General features: G+C 41.7%; 1 protein-coding gene across 1 annotated transcript in view; it reads right to left on the bottom strand.

Annotated features, from left to right (window-relative positions):
• Positions 1 to 27,102, bottom strand: part of LCP1 (lymphocyte cytosolic protein 1) — a 76,768-nt gene that overhangs the window by 24,021 nt on the left and 25,645 nt on the right. The window contains exons 6-12 of the mRNA XM_073580263.1: positions 25,851 to 25,932; positions 22,449 to 22,614; positions 21,218 to 21,360; positions 15,016 to 15,111; positions 14,038 to 14,233; positions 3,599 to 3,677; positions 2,199 to 2,313 (exon numbers count right to left, since the gene is read on the bottom strand). Of these exons, the coding sequence (XP_073436364.1) occupies positions 2,199 to 2,313; positions 3,599 to 3,677; positions 14,038 to 14,233; positions 15,016 to 15,111; positions 21,218 to 21,360; positions 22,449 to 22,614; positions 25,851 to 25,932 (877 nt within the window). The remainder of the gene's footprint in view (positions 1 to 2,198; positions 2,314 to 3,598; positions 3,678 to 14,037; positions 14,234 to 15,015; positions 15,112 to 21,217; positions 21,361 to 22,448; positions 22,615 to 25,850; positions 25,933 to 27,102) is intronic.

The following is a 27,102-nucleotide window of genomic DNA, read 5'->3' as shown; positions in this document are numbered from 1 at the left end:
TTAATGGGTAAATTTGTTGAAAAAAATTGCGTGGGCTCCCACGGTAATTTCTCCGCCAGAGAGGGAAAACCAGTGAGTGAGGGCAGATATTAATAACCTAGAGAGGGACTATTGTTTTTGCCCCCCCCGGCTAAAAAAATCTGCCACCCCAGAACAGGCATTTTCTGGCACTTAGCCTCTGTATTCCCATTGCCTTTAGCGGTGGCTAATGGGTTAATAATAATGGGTTAATGTCATCTCACTTTTGAAAAGTGACATTAAGCCGGGTTAATAATGGAGAGGTGTCTATAAGACACCTCTCCATTATTGACCCTAGAATAGTAAAGGGTTAAAAAAAGACACACACACATTAATTAATTCTTTTAATGAAATAATCACAAAGTTTTTGACCACATTTATTATTCTGATAATCCAAAAAAAGTCCTTGTTCTGTAAAAAAAAATAAAATAAAAGACCAGCAATATACATACCTCTCCACCGTTCAGTCAGGTCCCCCGCTGCAATCCATCACAATGGGTTAGCTAGTTTACAACGGGGATCGGTGCTAATGCTGCTGGCCCACTGTAAACAACTGCAGAATGAATTAAATCACATGTGTATGTATATATATATATATATATACTGTATATATGTATTCTATGTGTCTATATCTATTCTTTCTATTCTTTATTAAACCTGTCAGTGTGATTTTACTGTATCGCAAAATGAATTGCCGGCTTTTGTTGAAGGACACCGGTGCGTATTTCTCACAAGTCACACGGCTGGTCCATTTGTAATCCGATTTTTTTCTCGCACCCATAGACTTGCATTGGCGTATTTAGGGCGTAATACGCTGACAATCGCAGCATGCTGCAATTTTCTCAGCCGGTATAATACGGCCGAGAAAAAAATCGGCTGATGGGAGCTGCCCCATAGATAAACATTGGTCCGAGTGCAATGCGTTGTTTTTGCATTTCACACTCGTCCGTATTTCTCGCTAGTGTGACTCCAGCCTTAGGGAATTTATCTTCATTCATGTAAAACAATTGCATGTGTCTTCCAAACTCTCCTTTTCTGAGCAGTCTCCGGAAACAACTTATCCCTAGATTTAGGGCTCATTTAGACATCAGTTTTTCTCGTACAAGTTCTACCCATGGTTCTCACAGAGAGAACTCATATACTCTATGGAGCTGTTCACATAGCCATGTGTTTTTATAGGCCGAGTGGTCCACACAAAATGAAAATATGTCTGATTTTTATCTAAGCGTCCAATCAAACTCGTCAGTGCAAGTCTATGGGTCAGTGAAAAAAATCAGACATTACTCTGAAGCCACCCTAGTGCTGTCTGTTTACGGACTGTTTGATCGGAGAAGCTTCAGAAACCTCCATAACTAATGAAACTGTGACCACTCTTGTATGGTAAAAACTAACAAACTGATGAAACTCTAATTTAATACTCTGCTGAAACCATTTTTTGCGTACATGAAAAATCACTGATGTGTGAATGAGCCCTTAGTGAGACACAAGTGGTGACGCTTTCACTACCATCATCAGTACTCCAAATGAGTACATCCTATATCAATACAGCAAAAGGCAGGCAAATAAACCTGGCATGTCACCTAATAAAGTAAATTGCAAAGTTTCATAATCTTTATTGCTGGACAAAAATTTATTAAAAAAAAAGTAAAGTTTACTCACTCTTTAAAGGGGTTTGTCTGGTCCAAATCGAAAAGTCTGCAATCACTTTGTGTGACTGCAGACTTATGAATGCCCCCAGTACATGGTTTCTGTGCTGGGACCAGAGGGTATGTAAGCGTTATACAACTCCCAGCCAGAGCCCATCTAGTGAGCGTGGCCTTGCTCCATACACTAGTATGGAGTGAGGCCACGCCCTCTAGTCAGCCGCTCCCGCCGGACGGCCGTTTCACTATACGGGAAACAGTCTTGCTCAATACAGGTGTATGGGACGAGGGACTGGCCAGGAGTATGTATAGCGCAAACATTCCCTCCGGTCCCGGCACAGAAGCAGGCGAATCCCCGCAGCACACAGTGCATGCGTTTGGGGGATTCATAAGTCTGCAGTCACACATAGTGACTTCAGACTTATCGATTTGGACCGGACAACCCCTTTAATGCTTTGTACTCTATTTGTAGTAAACCTTATTCATCCAAGAATATTGGCAGTGTAACAGGCATGTATATTATATAAGAGATGATACCTTCTTCATTTTTTCTCCGAGCTTAGGGTAGGGTGGTTTATTTACTCTACTCCAATCCACATGTACCTTTATCTTCTCATATAACTGGAATATGACCAGGGCATCTGAAAGGTCACTGGGAAAATGACAATTAACAATCAATTTAATTGTTGAACTAAGATCAAAGATCAAAATCCTTCTGCCAACATCTCAGTAATCTATTCCATTATTTTTAAACACTGTTTTTCAGTGATCACTTTGTATCCCCGTTCATACTGCACCCACACACACAAATGATACACTATTTGAAAGGTAAACTTGCCCCCTTCAGCTAGAACATAGCCAAACAAACCACACATCCACGATTTGATCACAAAATACAGTTTAAACATTAATTTTCATAAACCTGCAGTAAGGAAAAATGACCTGCAGGTGGCAACACAGTACCCCAAAGCACATATGCAAACACATTTGTAAACATGCACTGCTTTTTCGGTGATTACTTTGCCCCACACACACAAATTATACACCATTTCAAATGTAAACTTGCTCCCTTCAGCAAGAAAAGAGCCAAACAAACCACACATCCACGATTTTAACACTAAATACAGTTTAAACATTCATTTTCATAAACCTACAGAAAGACACAATGACCTGCAGGTGGCACCACAACCGGAAGACATTTTTTGGCCTCTACTTATCAAACTAATTTATTGAATTACCAAGTTACATATATAAATACCTATCGGGGTCCATCAGCTCATGAGATACATTTACATTTGACCAGCTTGCTTTTTCTGAAATTGCCTGCGCCCCCGACGACCAATGTGCGAAAATTTCACATGGGCCAAGCTAGTTACTTTGCAATTTAGGGATTCATTAAGTCATTGAAAACAGTGTGCAAAGGGTTTATGTGCAGTAAAATTATTCCATTACTAATGTATAGTCTGTTGGAATACCATCGTAAAGCCCATTATCCATATCAGATTAATGCTAGAAAAAATGCCAATTTTGGCAGGACTGGGTAATAATTACATGATAAGCTGCTACCAGTGCTGCCTCAGTTTTGCCCATGAAATAAATGCATGATCGGCTGAGCTGGGCATGCATGTCTATGGCAAGGTTTCAATACCTGAGGAAAGAGGGAACGTCTGAGAAGGCAGAGGAATTGTGGGAACTGTAATTCTTCACTTCTGTTTTTTCACTCACCCCAAGCTCTGGCATAAATAAGACAAGTGCGATATACTGCTATACTACTTCTGATCTATGGTGGTGTCATCTAGTGATCATTTTTAGACACATCATAGTTTTGTGCATTTTATAAACCCCTCCAAAAATACTTTTTAAAATGTTTCAATCGGTACCTTCCACCAGATATTGCCTGTGCTGCACACTGCCATTATGTCCTCTACAGATCTTACCTATACAAATGATTAACTCGCGGATTAACCCCCAGTGAGTTCATCCAGTTCCTGAACGTTCTCTCTTCTCTCGTTTCACCTGCATGAGAAATGCAATTTCTTTTATGAGAGATAATAATTAACATGAGGTCTGATTATTATTCCCCACTTTTAATATGTCAGGTATGTTTACCCCTATTGTTTTTATTTTACAGTTGCTTAAAATGGCACATCAGCTGGTTAGTGCTGTAGTGTGAAATGAACTGATCCATTGCTCTATAAGGTACTGGGTGCTTTCACATTGCATTTAGGGACACACTTGGTGGCCCCGCCAGGGCTTACGTCGGAACACCCCAGAAAATGGGATTCGGACGTATGCGCTGATGGTGCAATTGACTTAGTAGACTGCATCTGGGTGTCCACCTCCAGTAGCATACTACCAAACACGATGCACATCAGAGCACACCTTTACTCTACCGGCAGCATTACAGTCCATGGCCCCATTGGTGCATATTTTCAAATTCCATTTTGTGGGGTATTCAGACATATGCCCCAATGGGGGCCACTGAGCATGTCCCTAAACACAATGTGAAAAAACTCTGTGTCCCTTTCAAATCCTGTACATATTGTGTGCCAGATAATCTTTTACATTGTCGTAGACATGTTTCAAGTCTATGGCCCTGATTTATCAAGGCTAGAGTTCTGTACTCCAGTCTTGATTAGGAGTGTACTGGAGTAAGACACGTGTGCACCTCTTAATGAATGTGACATGTTTTTCAGCCACCCTGTGCCACCGTAAGAAATGTATTGTGACTGGAGTCCATCTCTGCAGTAATATATGACACTTTTTCACAAAAATTTGGATAAACTCATTAGCTGCACTTGGCCATGTGTGTTACTTAACATGCAAGACTAAGGCTGCTTTCACACATCCGGCTTTTTGAATCGGGCACGATGCGGCGAAATTTGGAACAACCGGATCCGGTACCGGATCCGGTTTTGTCCCATAGAGTTGTATTGTCGCCGCACCGTGCCAGATGGGTATGCGGCGCATCCAGTTTTTGCCGGATACGGCAAAAAGTAGCCGTCCGGGGTCTGCAAAAAACATTTGCTGCAACGTTTTTTGACAGCGCCGGACCGGTTTTTCTCAGAGCACATGCGCGGAGACTCTGAGTCTCGCGCTGCTCTTTTAAATGTGGGCGCCACCGTATCCGGCCACACAGGCATCCGGTGTCTCCGGCACATCCCGGATCCGCCCTTACGGCTTTTCGCTGCACGGCGCCGGAGACACAAAGCCGGATGTGTGAAAGAAGCCTAAGCAAAGTGCCTCCGAAATCATTGACTCTGATGTAATTTACGGACTTGTTTCTATAGTTCGTCAAAGCATGCATTTTGGGTGTATTTTACTTTTAAATGAAAACTGTCCCCAGGTTTTACTACTCCATCTGAGAGCTGAATGATGTAGGTGCAGAGACCCTAATTCCGGCGATGTGTTACTTATTGGGTTGCTTTCTGTCATTTTCATAAATCACTGTTTAATCTGTTGCAGATCTAGTAGTTCTCTGAATAATGAGCTTTGAATATCCCCGCCCACACCAGTGATTAGCAGCTTTCTATTTACACTGTGCATAGACAGAAAGCTGCCAATCAGTAGTGAGAGCAGAATTATACAGAGCTCATGAATATGGAGGACTACATGGTAGCTGGTTTACTAGTCCTCCAGTGATAATTTCCTGCTGATAAAACTGTGATTATACCAAAACTACAGTTGTGGCCAAAAGTATTGACACCCCTGCAATTCTGTGAGATAATGCTCAGTTTCTTCCTGAAAATGATTTCAAACACAAATTCTTTGGTATTATTATCTTCATTTAATTTGTCTTACATGAAAAAACACAAAAGAGAATGAAGCAAAAAGCAAAACATTGATCATTTCTCACAAAACTCCAAAAATGGGCCAGACAAAAGTATTGGCACCCTCAGCCTAATACTTGGTTGCACAACCTTTAGCCAAAATAACTGACCAACCGCTTCCGGTAACCATCAATGAGTTTCTTACAATGCTCTGCTGGAATTTTAGACAATTCTTCTTTGGCAAACTGCTCCAGGTCCCTGATATTTGAAGGGTGCCTTCTCCAAACGGCCATTTTTAGATCTCTCCACAGGTATTCTATGGGATTCAGGTCTGGACTCATTGCTGGCCACCATAGACGTCTCCAGTGCTTTCTCTCAAACCATTTTCTAGTGCTTTTTGGTATGTTTTGGGTCATTATCCTGCTGGAAGACCCATGACCTCTGAGGGAGACCCAGCTTTCTCACACTGGGCCCTACATTATGCTGCAAAATTTGTTGGTAGTCTTCAGACTTCATAATGCCATGCACATGGTCAAGCAGTCCTGTGCCAGAGGCAGCAAATCAACCCCAAAACATCAGGGAACCTCCGCCATGTTTGACTGTAGGGACCGTGTTCTTTTCTTTGAATGCCTCTTTTTTTCTCCTGTAAACTCTATGTTGATGCCTGTGCCCAAAAAGCTCTACTTTTGTCTCATCTGACCAGAGAACATTCTTCCAAAATGTTTTAGGCTTTTTCAGGTAAGTTTTGGCAAACTCCAGCCTGGCTTTTTTATGTGTCGGGGTAAGAAGTGGGGTCTTCCTGGGTCTCCTACCATACAGTCCCTTTTCATTCAGATGCCGACGGATAGTACAGGTTGACACTCTTGTACCCTCGGACTGCAGGGCAGCTTGAACTTGTTTGGATGTTAGTCGAGGTTCTTTATCCAACATCCGCACAATCTTGCGTTGAAATCTCTTGTCAATTTTTCTTTTCCGTCCACATCTAGGGAGGTTAGCCACAGTGCCATGGGCTTTAAACTTCTTGATGACACTGCACACGGTAGACCCAGGAACATTCAGGTCTTTGGAGATGGACTTGTAGCCTTGAGATTGCTCATGCTTCCTCACAATTTGATTTCTCAAGTCCTCAGACAGTTCTTTGGTCTTCTTTCTTTTCTCCATGCTCAATGTGGTACACACAAGGACACAGGACAGAGGTTGCGTCAACTTTAATCCATGTCAACTGGCTGCAAGTGTGATTTAGTTATTGCCAACACCTGTTAGGTGCCACAGGTAAGTTACAGGTGCTGTTAATTACACAAATTAGAGAAGCATCACATGATTTTTCGAACAGTGCCAATACTTTTATCCACCCTCTTTTTTTATGTTTGGTGTGGAATTATATACAATTTGGCTTTAGGACAATTCTTTTTGTGCTTTTTAATTTAAGACAAATTAAATGAAGATAATAATACCAAAGAATTTGTGTTTGCAATCATTTTCAGGAAGAAACTGAGTATTATCTGACAGAATTGCAGGGGTGTCAATACTTTTGGCCACAGCTGTACATCAAGCAGCCCAGTAAGTGACACATCGCTGTAATTGGAGTCTCTGTCTCTATATTATGATGCTCTTAGATTAGGTGGCAAAATCCTGGTGACAAATTCCGTTTAAGGACAAAGTTGCTAACACCAATAGTTTTCCTTTCATTCTTCCCTTTGATCTACAAAGATTTGTCCCCTATAAAACTATTTGATTTGGAGCAGTGTCGCTGCACTATCGCATCTTCACTGCTGGTCAGACACATTGCACTTGTACTATCCAGTGTATAAAGTATCCCTTCAAAAGGGTTCTCCTACAATTAAATGTTACATTACGCAAAACTAATCTCATACATATGTGACTTTACCAATTGTTATTGCTGTTCCATTTTTGTTATGGCGCCCCCTAGACTGAGTGCAGGGAAAAGCTGCTTCTAGTGCACCACATACAACACCTACTGAGCATGTATGGCTGCAGACAATGGACACATTAGGTGGACAATCAGTGAGGGAATCAAAAGACCAGCAGGGCCACCATGACGAGTATCTAACAACAATACCTAGAAATAAGAGCATTTTTTTTTATAATTAACACAAATGTGAAGTATTATGTTTTACATCATCTATCAGAGAAATGTAATATTTTATAGGACAATCCTTCCAAAAATGAGTACTTTTAATAAATGATACAGGAAAGATGTATATCTTTGTACCGTGTTAGCCAGTAGATAGAAGAATATTCAGGATTGAGAGTCCTCAGTGGTTGATACCTTTTAATGGCTAGCTGAAAAGATGGTAACTGTTACGGTGGCGGAACACGCTTAAAAAAATATAAATAAACGTGTTCGCCGCCCGGGGTCCACCGTGCGGCAGATGGAAAAACTGCAGCTAGAAGAAACAGAGCACTGTGGCGGTAATGTGCACGGGGTTCTATATCACCCAGGTGCAATCAAGCAGTCTCTGTTAAGAGCACAGAGCTGCTACAGGAAAAATAGAAAAGTAACGCTGAGCCTGTTAGTAACACAGGGACTCAGCGACACACATGCGGTAGGCACAAGGTATGGCCGGAGCGCGCTGGCGCTAGTGCTGCTACTGGCGGCTGCCCAATCACTCACACAATCGTAATATCAGAGGGAAGGGGTTTCATAATAAGTCATCCACCAGTCCAAGCATACAATACCATACACACAGCAGCAGTATGAAAATACTAGCGCATGGCGGAACAGCCATGCGCACTTTTTATAGTGTACGGGACCTTCCGGAAGTCTCCATAACCCTGAGCTGGACCAATAGAATCAGGAGCAGGACCTGAGCACCTGACTCCTGAGCTCCAATGGGAGGTTGTCCCAGGAGCATGCTCAGAGTAAGGAGTGAAGGACTTAGCCTCCGGAGAGAGTTGCTGAAAAGCAAACTCTTCTGCAATCTCTCCTTCAGTGGACGGATAGCAGGAGACTGCAGGATGTACGGGTCTAGATCTCTGCATAGCCAGGGCAGAAATCTGACTCCTAACATTACCCCCCTTCCTAGGACCCCCCCCTCCCTGAACCTTCTGATCCGCCAGCCTGTGCCTGACAGTGGCACAGGCCTCAAGATTCGTCAAAAGGCGAGTCTGAAGTGCCGGTAGGTGAAACCGAAAACCGGGATATACAGATGGAATCAGCGGAGGCCAGGTCGCCAGGTCTCAGGAGGGACACCCGGGAGATAATGGGAGTGGGAGTTTTAGGAGGATGCCGCCGTGTATCGACGGCCGTCGCCACACTCTGTTCGGGAAAGCTATCCCGGGCACATAAAGTGCATGCCTGAATGAATTTTTTTACGTCCCGAGCCCTGTGCGGCCACCAATACGATCCGGCCAGAGACTTCGTGGTCTGCATATAGCCACGGTGGCCATCCGCATTGGGTGCGTGTGCCCACGCGAGAATTTTAGGCCGCTGGCGAGGGGGAACAAAAGTCTCGCCTACCGACTCACAGTCAGACCATTGCGGGGGGCTGTCTTCCTGGGAAGCAGCGTGTAGGTGGTGGCAACCGCATATGGACCCGTAAGCCGGAGGTGTCTCTGAAATGGTGCAAGACACTTCCATGGGCTCGGGAGGTAGAACCTCTGGCTCGGGCAGCTCCAGAGGCACAAAAAGTTTGGGAGCCGGGGTACCTCTCCGCTTGGAGTGAGCTCGCTCCATACCGCGCTCCGAAAAACGGAGATCGATACGGGAGGAGATAGAAATTAGCTCCTCCAGAGAGGTAGGGATCTCTCTAGTGGAGAGAGCATCCTTAACATGCCCCACTAATCCTCTCCAAAAAACAGGGATCAGTGCCTTGTCGGACCACTCCAACTCGGACACCAGTGTCCGAAAACGGACGGCGTACTGGCTAACCGAGAGAGACCCCTGAGACAAGGCAAGCAACTGTAGAGAGGTGTCATGGGTGACCCGGGGACCGAGAAAAACTTGCCTCATGGCTGTCAGCAAGTGGGCAGCGGTCCGAATCTCGGGATTACCCCGCTCCCATCAAGGCGTAGCCCATTCCAGCGCCTTGTCCGACAGTAGGGATATCATAAAGGCCACCTTGGCCCGTTCTGTAGGGAATTGCGCAGCCAGCAGCTCCAGGTGGATCGAGCACTGGCTGATAAACCCCCTGCAGGAGGCACCATCCCCAGAATATTTATCGGGCAACGGGAGGCGGGTAACTGTCGGCGCAAGGGTGGACATGGACTTCCACACGACCGCATCAGTAAGTGCCTTTACAGCAGCATCCGTGGCCTGCGAAGCTGCGAGAGCTCTCTCAAGAGTGGTCAAGCGAGTCTCGAGCTGTCGCACACACTGGAGGAGTTGCTACTGTTCTGTCATCTCTAGCCAGACCCTGGCGCTAGTTTTATGTTATGGCGGCGGAACATGCTTAAAAAAATATAAATGAATGTGTTCGCCGCCCGGGCTCCACCGTGCGGCAGATGGAAAAACCGCAGCTAGAAGACACAGAGCACTGTGGCAGTAATGTTCACGGGGTTCTATATCACCCAGGTGCAATCAAGCAGTCTCTGTTAAGAGCACAGAGCTGCTACAGGAAAAATAGAAAAGTAACGCTGAGCCTGTTAGTAACACAGGGACTCAGCGACACACATGCGGTAGGCAAAAACCGGAGTAGTTAAAACGTCACTACGTCCGACACCTACCGTAGTAACAAGTGTGCTGGCGTCGCAACCGTGGTCGCAGAAATAAGCTGCAACTGCAGCGCGGCGTGAACATAGCCGCAAGCAAGGTGCTGCAAGGACGCTGGCGCAATGCAGGACGCTTAGCTGCTGCACAAGGTATGGCTGGAGCGCGCTGGCGCTAGCGCTGCTACTGGCGTCTGCCCAATCGCTCACACAATCGTAATATCACAGGGAAGGGGTTTCATAATAAGTCATCCACCAGTCCAAGCATACAATACCATACACACAGCAGCAGTATGAAAATACTAGCGCATGGCGGAACAGCCATGCGCACTTTTTATAGTGTACGGGACCTTCCGGAAGTCTCCATAACCCTGAGCTGGACCAATGGAATCAGGAGCAGGACCTGAGCACCTGACTCCTGAGCTCCAATGGGAGGTTGTCCCAGGAGCATGCTCAGAGTATGGAGTGAAGGACTTAGCCTCCGGAGAGAGTTGCTGAAAAGCAAACTCTTCTGCAATCTCTCCTGCAGTGGACGGATAGCAGGAGACTGCAGGATGTACGGGTCTAGATCTCTGCATAGCCAGGGCAGAAATCTGACTCCTAACAGTAACAAGTTGCAAGCTTTCGAGACTACGCAGGTCTCTTCATCAGGCTAGACTAATACAAAATCTGAAGGATAACATATTTATACAAAAGACAGCACAGAAATAATCCAATAGCTAAGGCAAGTGATGTGAAGTGGAATAGTCATTATGGGGGAGTGATAAGCATAAATATTGGAGCAGTTGATAGATATGCAGTGTGAAGGTTTTATTGCCCTCTGATTGCGCCTGTCTGGTTCTATGTTGTGATGACCCCAGAAGGTCTAAAGAGCAAATTCCTTAATTGATGTAAAAAGACATAAATCCATGCGACACATTCATTCCTGCACTGAATGTTTGGAAAGTTTTCATAAATTTGTACTCTGAGATTCTTCTTTCTCTCTGAGACTTGAAGTTACCTTTTAATACAAGTAATTTAATGTCCATCATGCTATGGCCAGGGATACAAAAATGTTTTGCCACAGGTAGATCCATTCTTTTTTCTCTTATTGTGTGACAATGAGAATTCATCCTTGTTCTCAGTTTTTGCCCTGTCTCACCCACATACAGACCCCCAGTTGGACATTTAGTACAAATAATTAAGTACACCACATTAGATGTGATGCAGCTGAAAGTACCTGGGATCTTGTAGTCTTGATGTGAGTTGGGGATCTTTATCTTGTCCGTGGTCATTATAAATGGACAGGTTTTACATTTTTTCTGGTTGCAAGGAAAGGTTCCTGCAGCTGTTGGAGAAGACAGGGAGCTTCTTACAATTATGTTTCTTAAATTTGGGGGCTGCCTAAAACACAGCAGTGGGGGGTCTGGAAATATGGATTGTAATTGGGCATCTTTTTGTAGTAAAGGTTGTCATTTCCGTGAAGCTCCTCTTAGCACCTCCAGATTTGGATTATAGGTGACCACTAGAGGCACCCGGTTATTTTCTTGTTTAGCTTTGTAATGTAGCAGGTGATTCCTTGATATTCTGGTGGCTCTTGTAATTTGGTTTTCAATTGTTCTTGGATGGTAGCACTGATTCAAAAAGGTTTTTCTGAGGTGACCAAGGTGTTTGTCTCTATCCATAGGGTTGGAACATATACGATTGTATCTGATGGCTTGGCTGTAGACAATAGAGTTTTTTATGTGTTTTGGATGGAAACTGTCCCATTTAAGGTATGTTGGACGGTCGATTGGCTTCTGATACAGGGATGTCTCTATTTCATTGTTCTTTAGCTTAATGATGGTGTCTAGAAAGTTAATTTCAGTGCTGGAGTAGTTGAGTGTTAAGTTGATGGTGGAATGAAATTGATTAAACTGTTCGTGGAACATCTTTAGCTGTTGCTCAGACTCTGTCCAGATGATTAAAATATCATCAATGAAGCGGTAGTAGGCCAGAGGACTGATGGGACATGAGGACAAAAAGTCGCTTTCAAGCTTGGCCATGAAAAGATTTGCATACTGTGGAGCCATTTTACTTCCCATAGCTGTGCCAGTCTCCTGTAAATAGATCTTATTGTCAAATTCGAAGTAATTGCGGGTGAGGATAAATTTTGTGAGTTTCACCACAGAATTCCCAGTGTTTTCCATGAAGACTTTGCAGGCATTTAATCCATCCTGGTGTGGGATATTAGAGTACAAAGATTCCACATCCATGGTGGCCAGGATGGTTCCTTCTGGTAGTGGACCTATTGCTGCTAGCTTATTCAGTTGGTCAGTTGTGTCTTGAATGTAGCTAGGCGTATCCTTTACCAGGGGTTTAAGAATACCCTCTACCCATCCAGATACCTGCTCAGTAAGGGTGCCCACACATGAAATAATTGGCATCCCTGGATTTCCAGATTTGTGGATTTTGGGAAGCATGTAGAATGTCCCTATTCTTGGACTCTCTGGTATCAGGTCATTGCCTCTTATGGATCCGTCAGGCAGACCAGATACCAACTTGTTTAGTTCCTTGTAATAGTCCTGTGTAGGATCCGACTCCAATTTCCTGTAGTAGCGTGTGTCCATGAGTTGTCTGTTTGCTTCCTTCATATAGTCTGATTTGTTCATCATGACTATTGCACCTCCCTTGTCAGCAGGTTTAATGATGATTTCTTTGTTGGTTTTCAGAGACTGTATGGCCTTTCTCTCCTGGGCACTGATGTTGGATACTTGTCTCCTGTTGCTGTCTATGATGGTGGATTTTATCAAATGTCTGAATGAGTCTATCTATTTATCCAAATGAGGGTTGCATCCAGGTGGAGGTGTCCAGTCTGACCTCTTCTTGGTTGTTAGGATCCCTTTTCCTTCAGTCTGAGTGTTTTCTGAATCTTCTGTATCATTGAAATATTCCCTCAGGCGCAGTCTCCTGAAATAATGTTCCATATCACTGCAGAGTTCAGTTTTATCTAGGGTCTTAGTGGGGCAAAATGAGAGTCCTCTAGAAAGCACGGCCAGTTCCACTTTGTTGGGTTTATAATCTGAGAGATTGATGACAGTTAGATGCTTTTGTGTCTGGAATGGAGTGGTTGTCCAAGTTGTCAGGATTTGGCTTTGTTTTGTATCTGTTTGTATAGAGTCCTGAATTGAGGCGCAATCTGTGTAGTTTCTTTTCCTTGTTATGAATCAGAAATGTTCGAAGTTTGTTGTAGTATTGTTGTAATTTTTGCTCTGTGCTTTCTGTAAGTGTTTTCCTCAGAGTTTCAAATTGCCCTTGGACTTTAATCTTTATGCTGTAGCAGACATGCAACAGGTGGTTCCTTAGTCTCTCGGAAGTCCTATGACAAAGGTTTTGTGCATAATGGGTATTGCAGGTATGAAGAATTGGGTTTGTAATCCAGAGTCCTTTGGGAATTAGATTCTCCTTTTTGCATTTAGATAAGAAAAAAATGTTGCTGTCCATTTGTGCACGTTTCTTCAGAAGTGGTTTTAGTTCCATAAAGATGTGGTACATTCTGGTATCCTCCATTTTGATACAGGAAAGATGTATATCTTTGTACAGTGTTAGCCAGTAGATAGAAGAATATTTAGAATTGAGAGTCCTCAGTGGTTGATACCTTTTAATGGCTAACTGAAAAGATGGTAACAAGTTGCAAGCTTTCGAGACTACGCAGGTCTCTTCATCAGGCTAGACTAATACAACATCTGAAGGATAACATATTTATACAAAAGACAGCACAGAAATAACCCAATAGCTAGACAAGGTAAGAAAAGGTATCAACCACTGAGGACTCTCAATTCTAAATATTCTTTTTACTTTTAATAAAATAATGCTGCACTACCTTGTCAATATCTCAACTACCTCAACTTATAACTTGTATATTCCTTTGAAAATAAATATTAGTGAATATCAGAGACCATCACAAATGCCATTTTTACCTTCAATAGAGCTCCAGTCAATGTCCTGGTTTTCTGGTTTCTTCAGTGCAGGGTACTTGTTAAACAAATTTGCAATGAAAGCCAAGTTAAGTTTTGGATTTCCACGCACAACATCTGTAGCTGTCACAAATTGGCGACAACCTAGTCTGTCCGCCTGTACCAGCATGGCCTCTGCTCTCTTTAGGTCTTCTTTCTCCTGGGATCAGAAAATGTGAATGCGACAAAATGAGTGCAGAGAAATTAGAGGGGTTTTCCTGCTCCGTTCACTTTTAGCAGGTCACCTGCTAATAATCTAGTAATGACTAGGCAGCATGGTGGCTCAGTGGTTAGCACTGCTGCTTTACACCATTGTTGTCCTGGGTACAAATCCCACTCCGGACAACATCTGGAAGGAGTTTGTATGTTCTCCTTGAGATTTTATTTCATCCGGGTTCTCCGGTTTCCTCCCACACTCCAAAGACTTACTGACAGGGAATAAAGATTGTAAGCCCCAATGTCTATAAACTGCTTTTTAAGTAATAAATAATAGGACAGCTGACAGATGCCCAATAACTACCAATTATGCATGACCCAGAAGGTATAAGTAGATGGGACATCACCAGCCATGCTCACTTCCTGATGTGGAAGTTGTGTGAGAAAGTATTTTCTCACATTTAATAACTATGTTTCTATAATCCTACAATACAGACTGAACAATTGTTATTGTAGGCATGGAGTAATGGCTAAAACATGGTCACATTGCAATACCACATATACTATACTTCAGGTGATAGATGTCACCATGTAGCCAAAATTCACAACTTTTATTAAACCAACTCATTGATAAGCCAACTCATTTATAAGGTAAAGCTTTACATATCTTTTATTATTAGAACAATTGTATTATTATCGCACCGTCAATATAAAGGCAGGCATATCATACAATATGATGTGGTTGCCATATTTTTACAATATATAATGATTTTGAGAAATCTTTACCCTCAGTCCACTCATCTCAATGACTACGGCTGGAATTCCTTCTTCATCACCTTTGGGAGCAACTTGATTAAGCAAGTTGTAATAAGCTTTGGAATCCTAAAATATCAAGCAAATAATGTTTCAGAAATATGCATACGGCATTGTGGTCCTTACAATGTTCCTACTGACAATATTCCTTACAATAAATCCACAATACAACTGTACACAATCAAAATCCATACATGCAGTGTGTCCAAGCAGCATATGAGAATACATTTCTGTGTCTTTCACCCTTCCGTATATGTCAGTGCTATAGGTAGAATAGAAATGTGGCCCCCAAAAAAGTCTCCCCTTCTATTACACCGCCCATGAGCTACTTAGTTCTTAATAATTTATGAGGTGACAATGTCATAATAAGCTGTAATCATTTTTTGAGCTCCCCATCATAATATGTAAGTATCTGTAACACAGAATAGTTTATTTTAAGCAGGACATAGACAAAGAGAAGATCCCATCAGCATTAAAGGGGTTGTCCACTACGTTACATGTCCCTTTCATGTAAACTAACTGCAACAGATAATCTCTTCACTAAATACCTTACTTTGCCAAACTCTTCCATTGCCTGAGCTACTCTCCTGATCTTATATCTGTGGCTGAGAACCTTCTGGCCTCCTGTGACGTCACATCAGAATCTCCTACAGTTCCGCATGCTGTAAACTGATGGGTGGGTGGAGCTTACCACATGGGGGAGGGGCTGCAGTCAGCAGAGCTCTCTCGGGTTCTGTGAGTGCTGCTAGCTCTTCCCTGCATCTGTATGGATACAGCAGGGTGTATATACATTGCAATGTATATACCGCCTGCTGTGGTTTCTTTATAATGTGAATACATTCAGATCTCTCCCCATCCATCCATCCATCCATCCATCTCATCCATCCATTGATTCATCCCATCCATCCTTTGATCCATCCCATTCATCCACTGATCCATCCCATCTTCCATGTCAGTGAGGGGGGTATGGGATCATCTTTATTGTGAAGGTTGATGTTCTTGTGCTTTATGCATTACTTCTATTCCCTGCAGTGTCCTATACAGGAGATCATGTTGATTGTCATGGCGGTAACTAGCATGCCTCCTCTGCGTCCCTCTACTGAGCATGTGGTTTCTCCTCGCATCAGGCAGTTCCGCTAGTCTGCCTCATGCAGCGCTGTTGCATATGCTTGTGACATTCATTTTTCCATAGGGGGCGTGGCCAGTCTCTGCAGGAATTTAACCCTGCTCGGTCCTGCAGAGATTAGGTTCCCCGGCCTATCCTGTGCTAGCATGGCCTTTATTAGGCCTACCATCTCCCACCTGAACATCGGTTCCTACTCTGGTAGCACACGTTTATGCTTTACTCTGAATTATTATTGACCCGGCCTATTTACCCATCCTTCCTGACCTCTCCGCTCTTGACCTTGGCTACGCTTACTGATACTGTGCTGCCTGATCTGACCTCGGACAGTCTGACTATTCCTATATCTTGCCCCCCTGAGTACTTCCTCTGCTGCAGACCCGGGGACTGCTCTGGAGTGATACTTGGTGACTACCGGTGGCAAAGCCTATCCTCACCATCAGAGGTTCTAGCAAACACCCGGTGGTTACTTAGTTACGCCCCTTCAAGGTAAGCCCGGCCCGTTACACCAGCATTACAGTGATGCTGTGTGTCACAAAAGGAGTCAGTGGGATTTAGGTGGAGTTACTCATCTGTGCTCACTGCTCACTTGCTGCCCAGCATGAGGAATAATGGGAAATGCAGTAAGAAGAAAGAGAGAAGATTTTGATGAAGTGATCGTTATGACAACAGAGCTGGTGGTAGGTCACAGGACGTGAACCAGAAAGGCATAAACAACATGAGACTTGGCAGAAAAGGTATATGGGGTTATTTAGCGGCCTTATCCTTAAGCCTTTATGGCAAAACCCGTAACTGAGTTAGGGAAGTAGTGACATTTCACAAAATAGGGCAGGTCATCACCAATGACATTTAATGCCATATCTGACATTTAGGTAACTGAACATTAGCAGTGAAGTAAAACAAATATTGGAGCACAGCTCCTAATGTTCCTCACTATAAATCCATGCACCATCACCTCCGGTCCAGTCTGACACACCACAGTAATGTCTATGAACCAATGTTAATTACAGTGCATTTAGCTTGTAATGATAAGCATACAACAGAATGTTTTGTAACCCAAATAAATGTTTATATCATCCAACTAATATTTTAAAACAATTGAATTTTGAATGATTTCTCCATGGGATGAATGGTAATTGTACTATATAGATTACTAGCCCCCCGACGAAGCCCAGCGCGAAACGTGCGTTGGGGCTTGGGATCTGACACACAGCAGATGTATGACCCACATGGGTAAGCATGGTCACTACAGCACTTTCCCTTTATCTCTGCGCTAAGCACTTTAACTCTTGCAATGCATGTCTCCTTGTGCCCTGCACATTATTTGTGAGATAGAGTGCTATTTGCATCCTATCCCTTAGAATCAAGACTTTATTTGATTGTGGCACAATTTACTTATTGAGCCATTGTTTTGCTGGGGAATTGTTGGTTACTTTGTGTACCAATGCGTAATACTTTGTTCATGCTCCTGTCATTTTCCTTTTGTGTCATTACCGCCTCCTGATCATCGTACTGTATTTTTAATGCACTTTAATTTTTTCATGTATGTGTATCAATAAAGATTGTACATTTTTCACTACAATTTACCTTATTTGGGTTTGAATTTTGGGCACTATTCTCCGGCTATTCTATGTAGGATTATAATTAATATGGGAGTTGACCTACAGTCATATGTTAAAGTTTGGGCACCCCTATTAATGTTAACCTTTTTTCTTTATAACAATTTTGGTTTTTGCAACAGCTATTTCAGTTTCATATATCTAATAACTGATGGACTCAGTTATATTTCTGGATTCAAATGAGGTTTATTGTACTAACAGAAAATGTGCAATCTGCATTTAAACAAAATTTGACCGGTGAAAAGTATGGGCACCCTTATCATTTTCTTGATTTGAACACTCCTAACTACTTTTTACTGACTTCCTGAAGCACTAAATTGGTTTTGTAACCTCATTGAGCTTTGAACTTCATAGCCAGGTGTATCAAATCATGAGAAAAGGTATTTAAGGTGGCCACTTGCAAGTAGTTCTCCTATTTGATTCTCCTATGAAGAGTGGCATCATGGGCTCCTCAAAACAACTCTCAAATGATCTGAAAACAAAGATTATTCAGCATAGCTTTTCAGGGGAAGGATACAAAAAGTTGTCTCAGAGATTTATCCTGTCAGTTTCCACTGTGAGGAACATAGTAAGGAAATGGAAGAACACAGGTACAGTTCTTGTTAAGCTCAGAAGTGGCAGGCCAAGAAAAATATCAGAAAGGCAGAGAAGAATGGTGAGAACAGTCAAGGACAATCCACAGACCACCTCCAAAGACCTGCAGCATCATCTTGCTGCAGATGGTGTCACTGTGCATCGGTCAACAATACAGCGCACTTTGCACAAGGAGAAGCTGTATGGGAGAGTGATGCGAAAGAAGCCGTTTCTGCAAGCACGCCACAAACAGAGTCGCCTGAGGTCTGCAAAAGCACATTTGGACAAGCCAGTTACATTCTGGAAGAAGGTCCTGTGGACTGATGAAACAAAGATTGAGTTGTTTGGTCATACAAAAAGGCGTTATGCATGGAGGATAAAAAACACAGCATTCCAAGAAAAACACTTGCTACCCACAGTAAAATTTGGTGGAGGCTCCATCATGCTTTGGGGCTGTGTGGCCAATGCCGGCATCGGGAATGTTGTTAAAGTTGAGGGTCGCATGGATTCAACTCAGTATCAGCAGATTCTTGACAATAATGTGCAAGAATCAGTGACGAAGTTGAAGTTACACAGGGGATGGATATTTCAGCAAGACAATGATCCAAAACACCGCTCCAAATCTACTCAGGCATTCATGCAGAGGAACAATTACAATGTTCTGGAATGGCCATCCCAGTCCCCAGACCTGAATATCATTGAACATCTGTGGGATGATTTGAAGCGGGCTGTCCATGCTCAGCGACCATCAAACTTAACTGAACTGGAATTGTTTTCTAAACAGGAATGGTCACAAATACCTTCATCCAGGATCCAGGAACTCATTAATAGCTACAGGAAGTGACTAGAGGCTGTTATTTTTGCAAAAGGAGGATCTACGAAATATTAATGTCACTTTTATGTTGAGGTGCCTATACTTTTGCACCGGTCAAATTTTGTTAAAATGCAGATTGCACATTTTCTGTTAGTACAATAAACCTCATTTGAATCCAGAAATATAACTGAGTCCATCAGTTATTAGATATATGAAACTGAAATAGCTGTTGCAAAAACCAAAATTGTTATAAAGAAAAAAGGTTAGCATTAATAGGGGTGCCCAAACTTTAACATATGACTGTAGTTTCATGGTTTATTTAAACATTTCTTTTTCTGATAGGAAAATGAATTTATGTTCTTAAATATGTTGGATTGTGTCAAATAGATTACTAGGCGTATTATCTGAAAATGAAAAACAAGTGCCATATACTTTGCCATATAATAGCTTTATTCAGCAATAAATAAAAAAAAAATAGCTTTAGGATATGTTCACACTGGTCATTTTTGCAGCTTTTTTTTCTGCAGCAAAACCTGATTTCTAGTCAGGAAAGAAGAACCGGCAAGAATGCAGATTTAGGTGCTTTTTTGCTGCGTTTTTTGGTGTGGATTTTTATGCCAATTTTCAGCTACTTTTTACAGTACCAGCAAAGCGTATGAGACTTCAGAAATCTCATGCACATACATTGGTTTTCTGTGTCATGAGGATTTTGTGCTTTGCTGCTTCTTTTGGACATAGATGTCACTTCTTTCAGCGTTTTTGCAGTGTTTTTCACCCATTGGCTTGAATGGGTGTTAAAAAAAACCCTGCAAAAACGCATGTATCATTATTTGCAGCGTTTTTTCTGCAGAAAAGTCATGGACATTAGCATGGACAAAGAGACACAAAAAAAAGCACCAAAGCCTCACAAAATCCGCAACTAAACCGGCGTTTTTGCCGCAGCTTCTTTCCTGCCAAGAAATCATGTTTTTGCTGCAGAAAAAAAAGGAGCAAAAAAGCCCTGTGTGAACTTTCCTTTATGCTCCACTTTTTATGTGTAACTACTGCCTAAGTTGCAGATGTGATGCGCCATGTGGTCATGCCATTTTATCTCAGGGCTTTGTGCCGTCTACATAACTCAGATATTCCCTTATTTCAATGGTGTCCTCATTATGACTACTACTGATAATGATAAATATTTTTATTATTATTACTGTTATTATTTTACAGTTCATAATGAACTCACCTAATGTCTATTTAGCAGAATAATGACCCATAGACACATATAACTTAAAACGTTAATGATTTTTTATGACTTTCTAATGTGTCAGCGGAAAAAAAAGTTGTCTGTCCGTGATTTTTTTTGAGAAGCTGTCCAGAGGAAAAAAAAAGTTAGCAACGCTGATCTCCGACAGTGTTTAACGCTGTTTATATAATTGTGAAAAAAAGTCTCCATAGCAAATGGTGAAACTTACACCTACATTTGTGGCTCATATTGACATGCTCCTGTCAATTTATGCTGCAAATATATTTTGCAGCATGTGCATGAGATCTCGTAAAATGTCACACTCTTTGCTGGCACTGAAAAATGAAGCTGATTTTCCACTAGTAAATACGGTATGTAGTGAGAAAACCTACGCCTAAAAATGAAGTTAGTGAAATCTCAAGTGGTCCACCCAACTACTTCAAATATTGTCCTGAGGTCCTTTTTTCAGGGGAGGAGGTTAGGGAATGAGAACAGGACCACAGAAGCTCCCTGACGGTGGAGTTGAAAACCATTTGGCATCATTCTGAGCTCCAGCAGCTGAACATAAAGAAGGCTATAAAGCAATTATATCTCTGTACAGTCTTCTGTATATCCTGCTCTCCACTAATCTCTGCGATCAGTGCAGAGCCCGGAAATGAAAGCTGATCATGATTAGCTTGACTTTGACTAGTCAGATTACTGTCAGGATGATGCTGGACGTTAAGTCCCTCTTTGATTTTAACAATGACGATGCTTTGGCTCGAATTGCATTTCTTGAAAACAGCCCTTATTTATTCCCATCACTTACATGCAGAACATACCTTGATATCTGAACTGAAGTTATTAATTTTGCTGCATCCAGCACTCTCCAGATGGTAGTTAGCCCACCTCAGGAGTAGCTCTTCTGGGGAAAGCTTCATGAGATCTTCTAAGCTCTCTCCATCCCGTAACAAGGCTATTAAAGCTGGACAGAACATGGTAGATTTTTAGATTACGGCAGAATGATAATGTTCTACATCACATAAACTGGCCATACATATGAAAGGAAAAAAGTTAGCTGAGACCACTTATACCAACAAGATCAGCTGATCATTGAATAAGTAGAGGGTCTAGTCAATTTTCAAGGGAAGAGAGACATTGTGCATTGGATTAAAACGTGCCCAATCCTTTGTTTTTAAATTACATATGCCATGTCTAGAAGCATCTGTTTAATTGCTTCCTCGGATCACCGTATAAATCAGACAAGCATTATCAGATCTTTTATCGGATAGCACTCTGACCTATGGTATTCAATAACACAGCGTAGATGGCTGTTTTTTTTTCACTAACAGAATCTGTCATCGCAGCATGCTGCTCTTTCACTCTGAAATCGGATGAGACTCACCCATTCAAGTGTCCACAGATTGTCATCCGATTTTTACGGATATATTGCAATTTTAGAACTTAGGAATTTGTAATGGTCCTTTAAGTAATTAATAGCTGCTGCTATAAACAAAAACTGATTGCATATGGACTGCACCTGGATGACAAGTGAGAACAAAATCAGCCCACTTTATAGGATGAGATAGGGACTGATTTTTTTATATATATATATATATATATATACATGGTCGTGTGACCTCGGCCTAAGTCTTAGAGCTCATACTCACATGCGAGAAACTCGGACGAGTCTCACACCTCAATGCCCGGCACTGCTACCGGCTCTCGGATCGGAGTGTTCAGCTGCATAGAAATACATGCAGCCGCACACTCCAGTCCCGAGTGCCAGCGGCAGTGCCGGGTATTGACGTGTGAGACTCGTCCGAGTTTCTCGCATATGAGTATGAGTCCTTATTGTGTATTCTGGTGGTGGGACCAATTCCGTGTGTATACAGCCAGCTAAACTTTTTGAATGAGACAATATTAAAATTTGATGAAACATCAAGCTAAAAACTTTACACTTTGTAAAAGTTTTCTCTTTCATATACTCAGAATGACATTAAAAAGACCAAGACTTAATTATAATAATAATAATAATTTATTTTCATGACTACAAGTTAGAAGTTATTGCACCTTCATTCCTGCTCAGCTCAATGTCTGCAAACAGCCCAATCTTGATAACTTGCCACAGAAGTCCCAGCACCAAGTATGGCTTCCCTTCCTTTAAATCTTCTGCACCAATGTTGACCACGTGACACCCAATGGCAGATGCTGAGTTCAAAGCTAAATTTAAATTTTCCTAAAACACAAATTTAAATGCAAAATAGGAAACCGCTAATTAAATTCAGCCATTTTTTAAAGGGGTTATAACAAGTAGAAAATTATCCCCTATGACTACCTATCCCAAGAATGGCGCTATGAAGAATTTAGAGCACAGTGTAAAGAAAAATATACAAAGTATAATATACAGTATATGCATTATATTTTTCTATGCCTGGTACATACACATACTACTTGACCCTGCTGTTATGTCTGTCTTTCATACCTATGGCTGAGAAATTGATTGTAAGCTCTTTTTGAATATAGGGTGATGCTCAAAGCGAAAGTTTATCGCAATCTAAAATCACTATCTGACACATTAAAGAAAACTGTCAAGTGATTTGTGGTGCCTGAACCATGGACAGCATGAATCAGTGACAAGTTTTGTAATTGCAGTTACAATTTTCCTGTTTTGCTACCTCACAATCTGGAATTTCACTGTTTTTGTGAGGGTTTGCATTAGTTCATATAAAGCGCATGCCTACATCTTTGAACATTTAGTTTTCTTTATATTGTGAATCAAACAACAAATAGGGCAAAATAACAGAAAACTATTTACCCACTAAAGTCAGTACTTTGCAGAGCCTCCTTTTGCAAAAATTACATCTGCAAGTCACTTTGGATAAGTCTCTATGAGCTTTCCACATGTTGCCACTGTAATTTTTGCCCATAACTCGAGGCAAAACTGCTCCAGTTACTTCAAATTAGATGGTTACATCTGGTGAAGAGGAATCTTCAAGTCTGACCACAGATTCTCTATTGGATTAAGGTCTGGGCTTTGACTAGGCTGTAAGAGAATGAGAAGTCCTCGCATTCTGAGCAGCCATGCTGACTCTAGAAGCCATCTTGTGCAAAGTTATAAACCAACTAATTCTGCTTCTAAAAAGCTAATAAGATGTACTTCTGAAAGCCATAGACAAATTGGAGAGACAAGATGAGATCATGGCCATTAGCAGGTAGGGCTGGCATACACACAGTTTAATTGGATCAGCTGCAGGGCATTGAGATGATAAGATAACTGGAAACATAAGGTAAATAAGTGCATTTGTTGTAGTGATATTGGAAAATGGACATATGATGTAATTAACGACAGTAACTAAAAGGAGATTGAGCTCTAGCCTAGTATTCTGCACCTGTGGTGCACTTGATCCTCTTTGTTGCACCTGTTATCCCTTTGATTGAAACTCTACCATTGATATAGATATTATTGCTGTATAAGTGCCTTGCTTATATTGAGTAAAATAAAAATACTTGATTTTTTCAATTCTTTGGTGGATTGTTCACTCTATTCCTTGCATGTTTACAAGACTCCAATAAGATGCAGAAAATCAGCAGATAAAAAAGCATTTGCATTTTTAGTGCATTTCTGCTGTGGAATAGCAGTAAAAATGAACATAATAAAAATTGTATCAAAGCTGAATAATACGAAATTTCCTAAATATAAACCAGTGCTATTTAACATGACATTTCAAGAAAAGACAAAAAAACACACATAAAAAAACCCACATGAAATAAATTCACAAAAAAAGACTAAATCAACTAATTGGTGCAGGAATGCTGCAGACAATGTGCAACATCAAACAGCACCAAATATTCATCATGGGAACTTAGCCTCAAAGGGCATTTTACACCAGCTTATTGCTACGCCATTTAAGAGTAGCATGATGTAGGGGCAGAGATCATAGGCGTAGCTAGGGGTTCGGCTCAGGCGGGTGGGGGCGATACATCTGGGTGGACCCCTAACCAGTAATCCAGTATATTGCACTCCCATAGTCATACATACAGTATACTGCATTCAGCATAGTCTTCCATACAGCATGCAGCACTCCTCATAGTCTTCCATTCAGTATACTGTACTCCCCATAGTCTTTCATACAGTTTACTGCACTTCCCATAGTCCTCCATACATAGTAATGTTCTGCTCATAGTTCTCAGTACAGTATACTACACTTCCCATAGTCCTCAATATAGTATAATGTCCCTATAATCCTCCATAAAGTATAATGCATCCCATAGTCCTCCATACAGTATATTGAACTCCCCATTGTCCTCCATATAGTATACTTCACTCTCCATATAAAGGAAAAAAGAGGATCTACACAGCAAGAATGTAAAAATCACAATCTTTATTCTATCCTTTTAAAAAATTAGGATTTCCATAACAATTAAAACTGTATTCATTCTCTAACATGTCTCTAACCGATATTCTTTGACTAAGGGATTCAACCAGAAACACGTCAGAGAATTGACACTGTTTTAACTGTTATTACTATTACTATTATTTTAATTTTTTAATTGGATGGAATAAAGATTGTGATTTTTACAATCTTACTATGTGGATCCTCTTTTTTCCTTTATATTTACTACCGTTGGTCAACAGTTTTGGATCCACACAAATGTAATGAGAGCAATAGTACTGCATATTACACGGTAAGGCTTTTTCCATGTACTTTTCCTGTTGCACTCCCCATAGTCCTCCATAAAATACAATGCACTCTCCACAGTTCTCCATACAAAAGACTGCACGCCCCACAGTTCTGCTTATAGTATAATGCACTCCCCATAGTCTTCCATACAATATACGGCAGATCCGGTAGTCCTCCATATAGTAAAATATGGCCCATAGCCCCCATACAGTATACTGCATTCCGAATAAACCTCCATATAGTATATTGCTCTCCCCATAGTCCTCCATACAGTATAATGCACCCCATAGTCCTCAATACAGTATAAAGCACTCCCCATAGTTATTCATACAGTATAATGCTCTCTACATAGTCTTCTATATAGCATAATGCACCCCTCATAGCCCTCTATATAGCATAATGCACCCCTCATAGCCCTCTATATAGTATAATGCCCTCCCCATAGCACATATGGTCTAACGCACTCCCCAAAGTACATACAGTATACTACACTCCTCATTGTCCTCCATATAGTATAATGTGCTCCCCATAGTGCAAACAGTATAATGCACTCTCTGACTTCCTGCACGTATGCTGCACCCTTTGTCCCCCCAGTAGCTACGCTACTGGCAGAGACCCTGATTCCAGCAATGCAGCATTTATTGGGTTGCTTGCTGCAATTCTGACAAAATCTGTTTTATCTGCTGCAACTTAACCAGTTCTCTGAATGTTGAGCTCTGTATAACCCCGCCTACATCAGTGATTGGTGGCTTTCTGTGTACACTGTACATAGGTTGTATTTCTATTTTACCTGGATAGTGAAAGGAGTTAACTTCTTTTTGTTGATGGCTCGTTCATCAATTGTGTCTGGAACTGAGAGGTTGATCATTTTGCTTAGAAAAAAGAATATTACATTAGAATGTTTTGTCTCAAGCATGAGAAGTGACCTAGAAATACATAACTGACACATACACACTCTCCTTAAATAGCTCTAAATATATATATATATATATATATTTTTTAATAGTACTAATAATTAATAAATAATTAATAGTATTCATATATATACACAGTTCAAATGCCCCTGTTCTCCTGAATTTGGCGTTGTTTCTCTCTTGTCTTTAGTTCTTGAACCTCTTCGTTCATGAGATTATGGCCCTCTATTCACATTATGTAAATCCAGTGTTTGCATCCATGTGGGCGTGGATATCTGCTCCTCAATGGTAGCCTTACTAAGGACCACACCCAATTGGCAAAACCGACCAGCGTTATATAGAACAATAGGGGGTCACATCTCAGGATCACAGAGGCAAATGAATATACACAAAATAAGGCGAGAGTCAGGAGAATAGCGACATTTAGACCAGATAGACAATAGACATGTATGGCAAGCGATCTCCATAAAGATGTTTCATCAGAAAAAAAAACTTTCAAATTGAGGCTGCCTGATTATCCCAGGTGATCTCGTCCACACATTTCAGTACACATTGCAAAGGAATCTAGCATTACATGAAGCCCCCTCATAGGGCAAATGAACAAGAGCTGTTCTTCATGAGAGATTCAATTGAAACAACATATATACAATATTTAAAACATATATCAATGGATTGTCCTAGTAGGTAGGGTCAAGACCACGTGTTAGGCGTTGTATTCCTGCCTCTGCACAGGAGGAATCCCGAGCCTTACCTTCTGCGGTCTTCCATTCCTCTCCGGCCGCAGAGGAGCCTGCTCAGCAAAGACGTCGTTCCCAGCGTCTTGCTCATTCTACTGCTGTTGGCTTGGTTACTGCTGCCAATCAGGGTTCAGCTATAGTAACCTGCAATAGCCAGCAGTGCGCAACTCTTGGGACTAAGTCCTTCTGTCGGTCCACTGAGCATGCCCATGGAAAGTCCTCTCATTGGAGGTCTGAGGTCACATGCTCAGGTCCTATTGCTGCTCCCATTGGACCACTAGGAAGGTCCCGGAAGGATGCTGCTATAAAAGAGTCGCATGGCCACACAACCATGCTGCTAGGAGTCGGATTTCTGCGTTTACTCAGCAGGGATCCAGATCCTCACATTCTG

This window comes from Dendrobates tinctorius, unplaced genomic scaffold (assembly GCF_039654945.1).
Source record: "Dendrobates tinctorius isolate UK_male_01 unplaced genomic scaffold, ASM3965494v1 ptg000064l, whole genome shotgun sequence".
NCBI lineage: Eukaryota > Metazoa > Chordata > Amphibia > Anura > Dendrobatidae > Dendrobates > Dendrobates tinctorius.
This window is presented reverse-complemented; position numbering and strand designations above follow the sequence as displayed.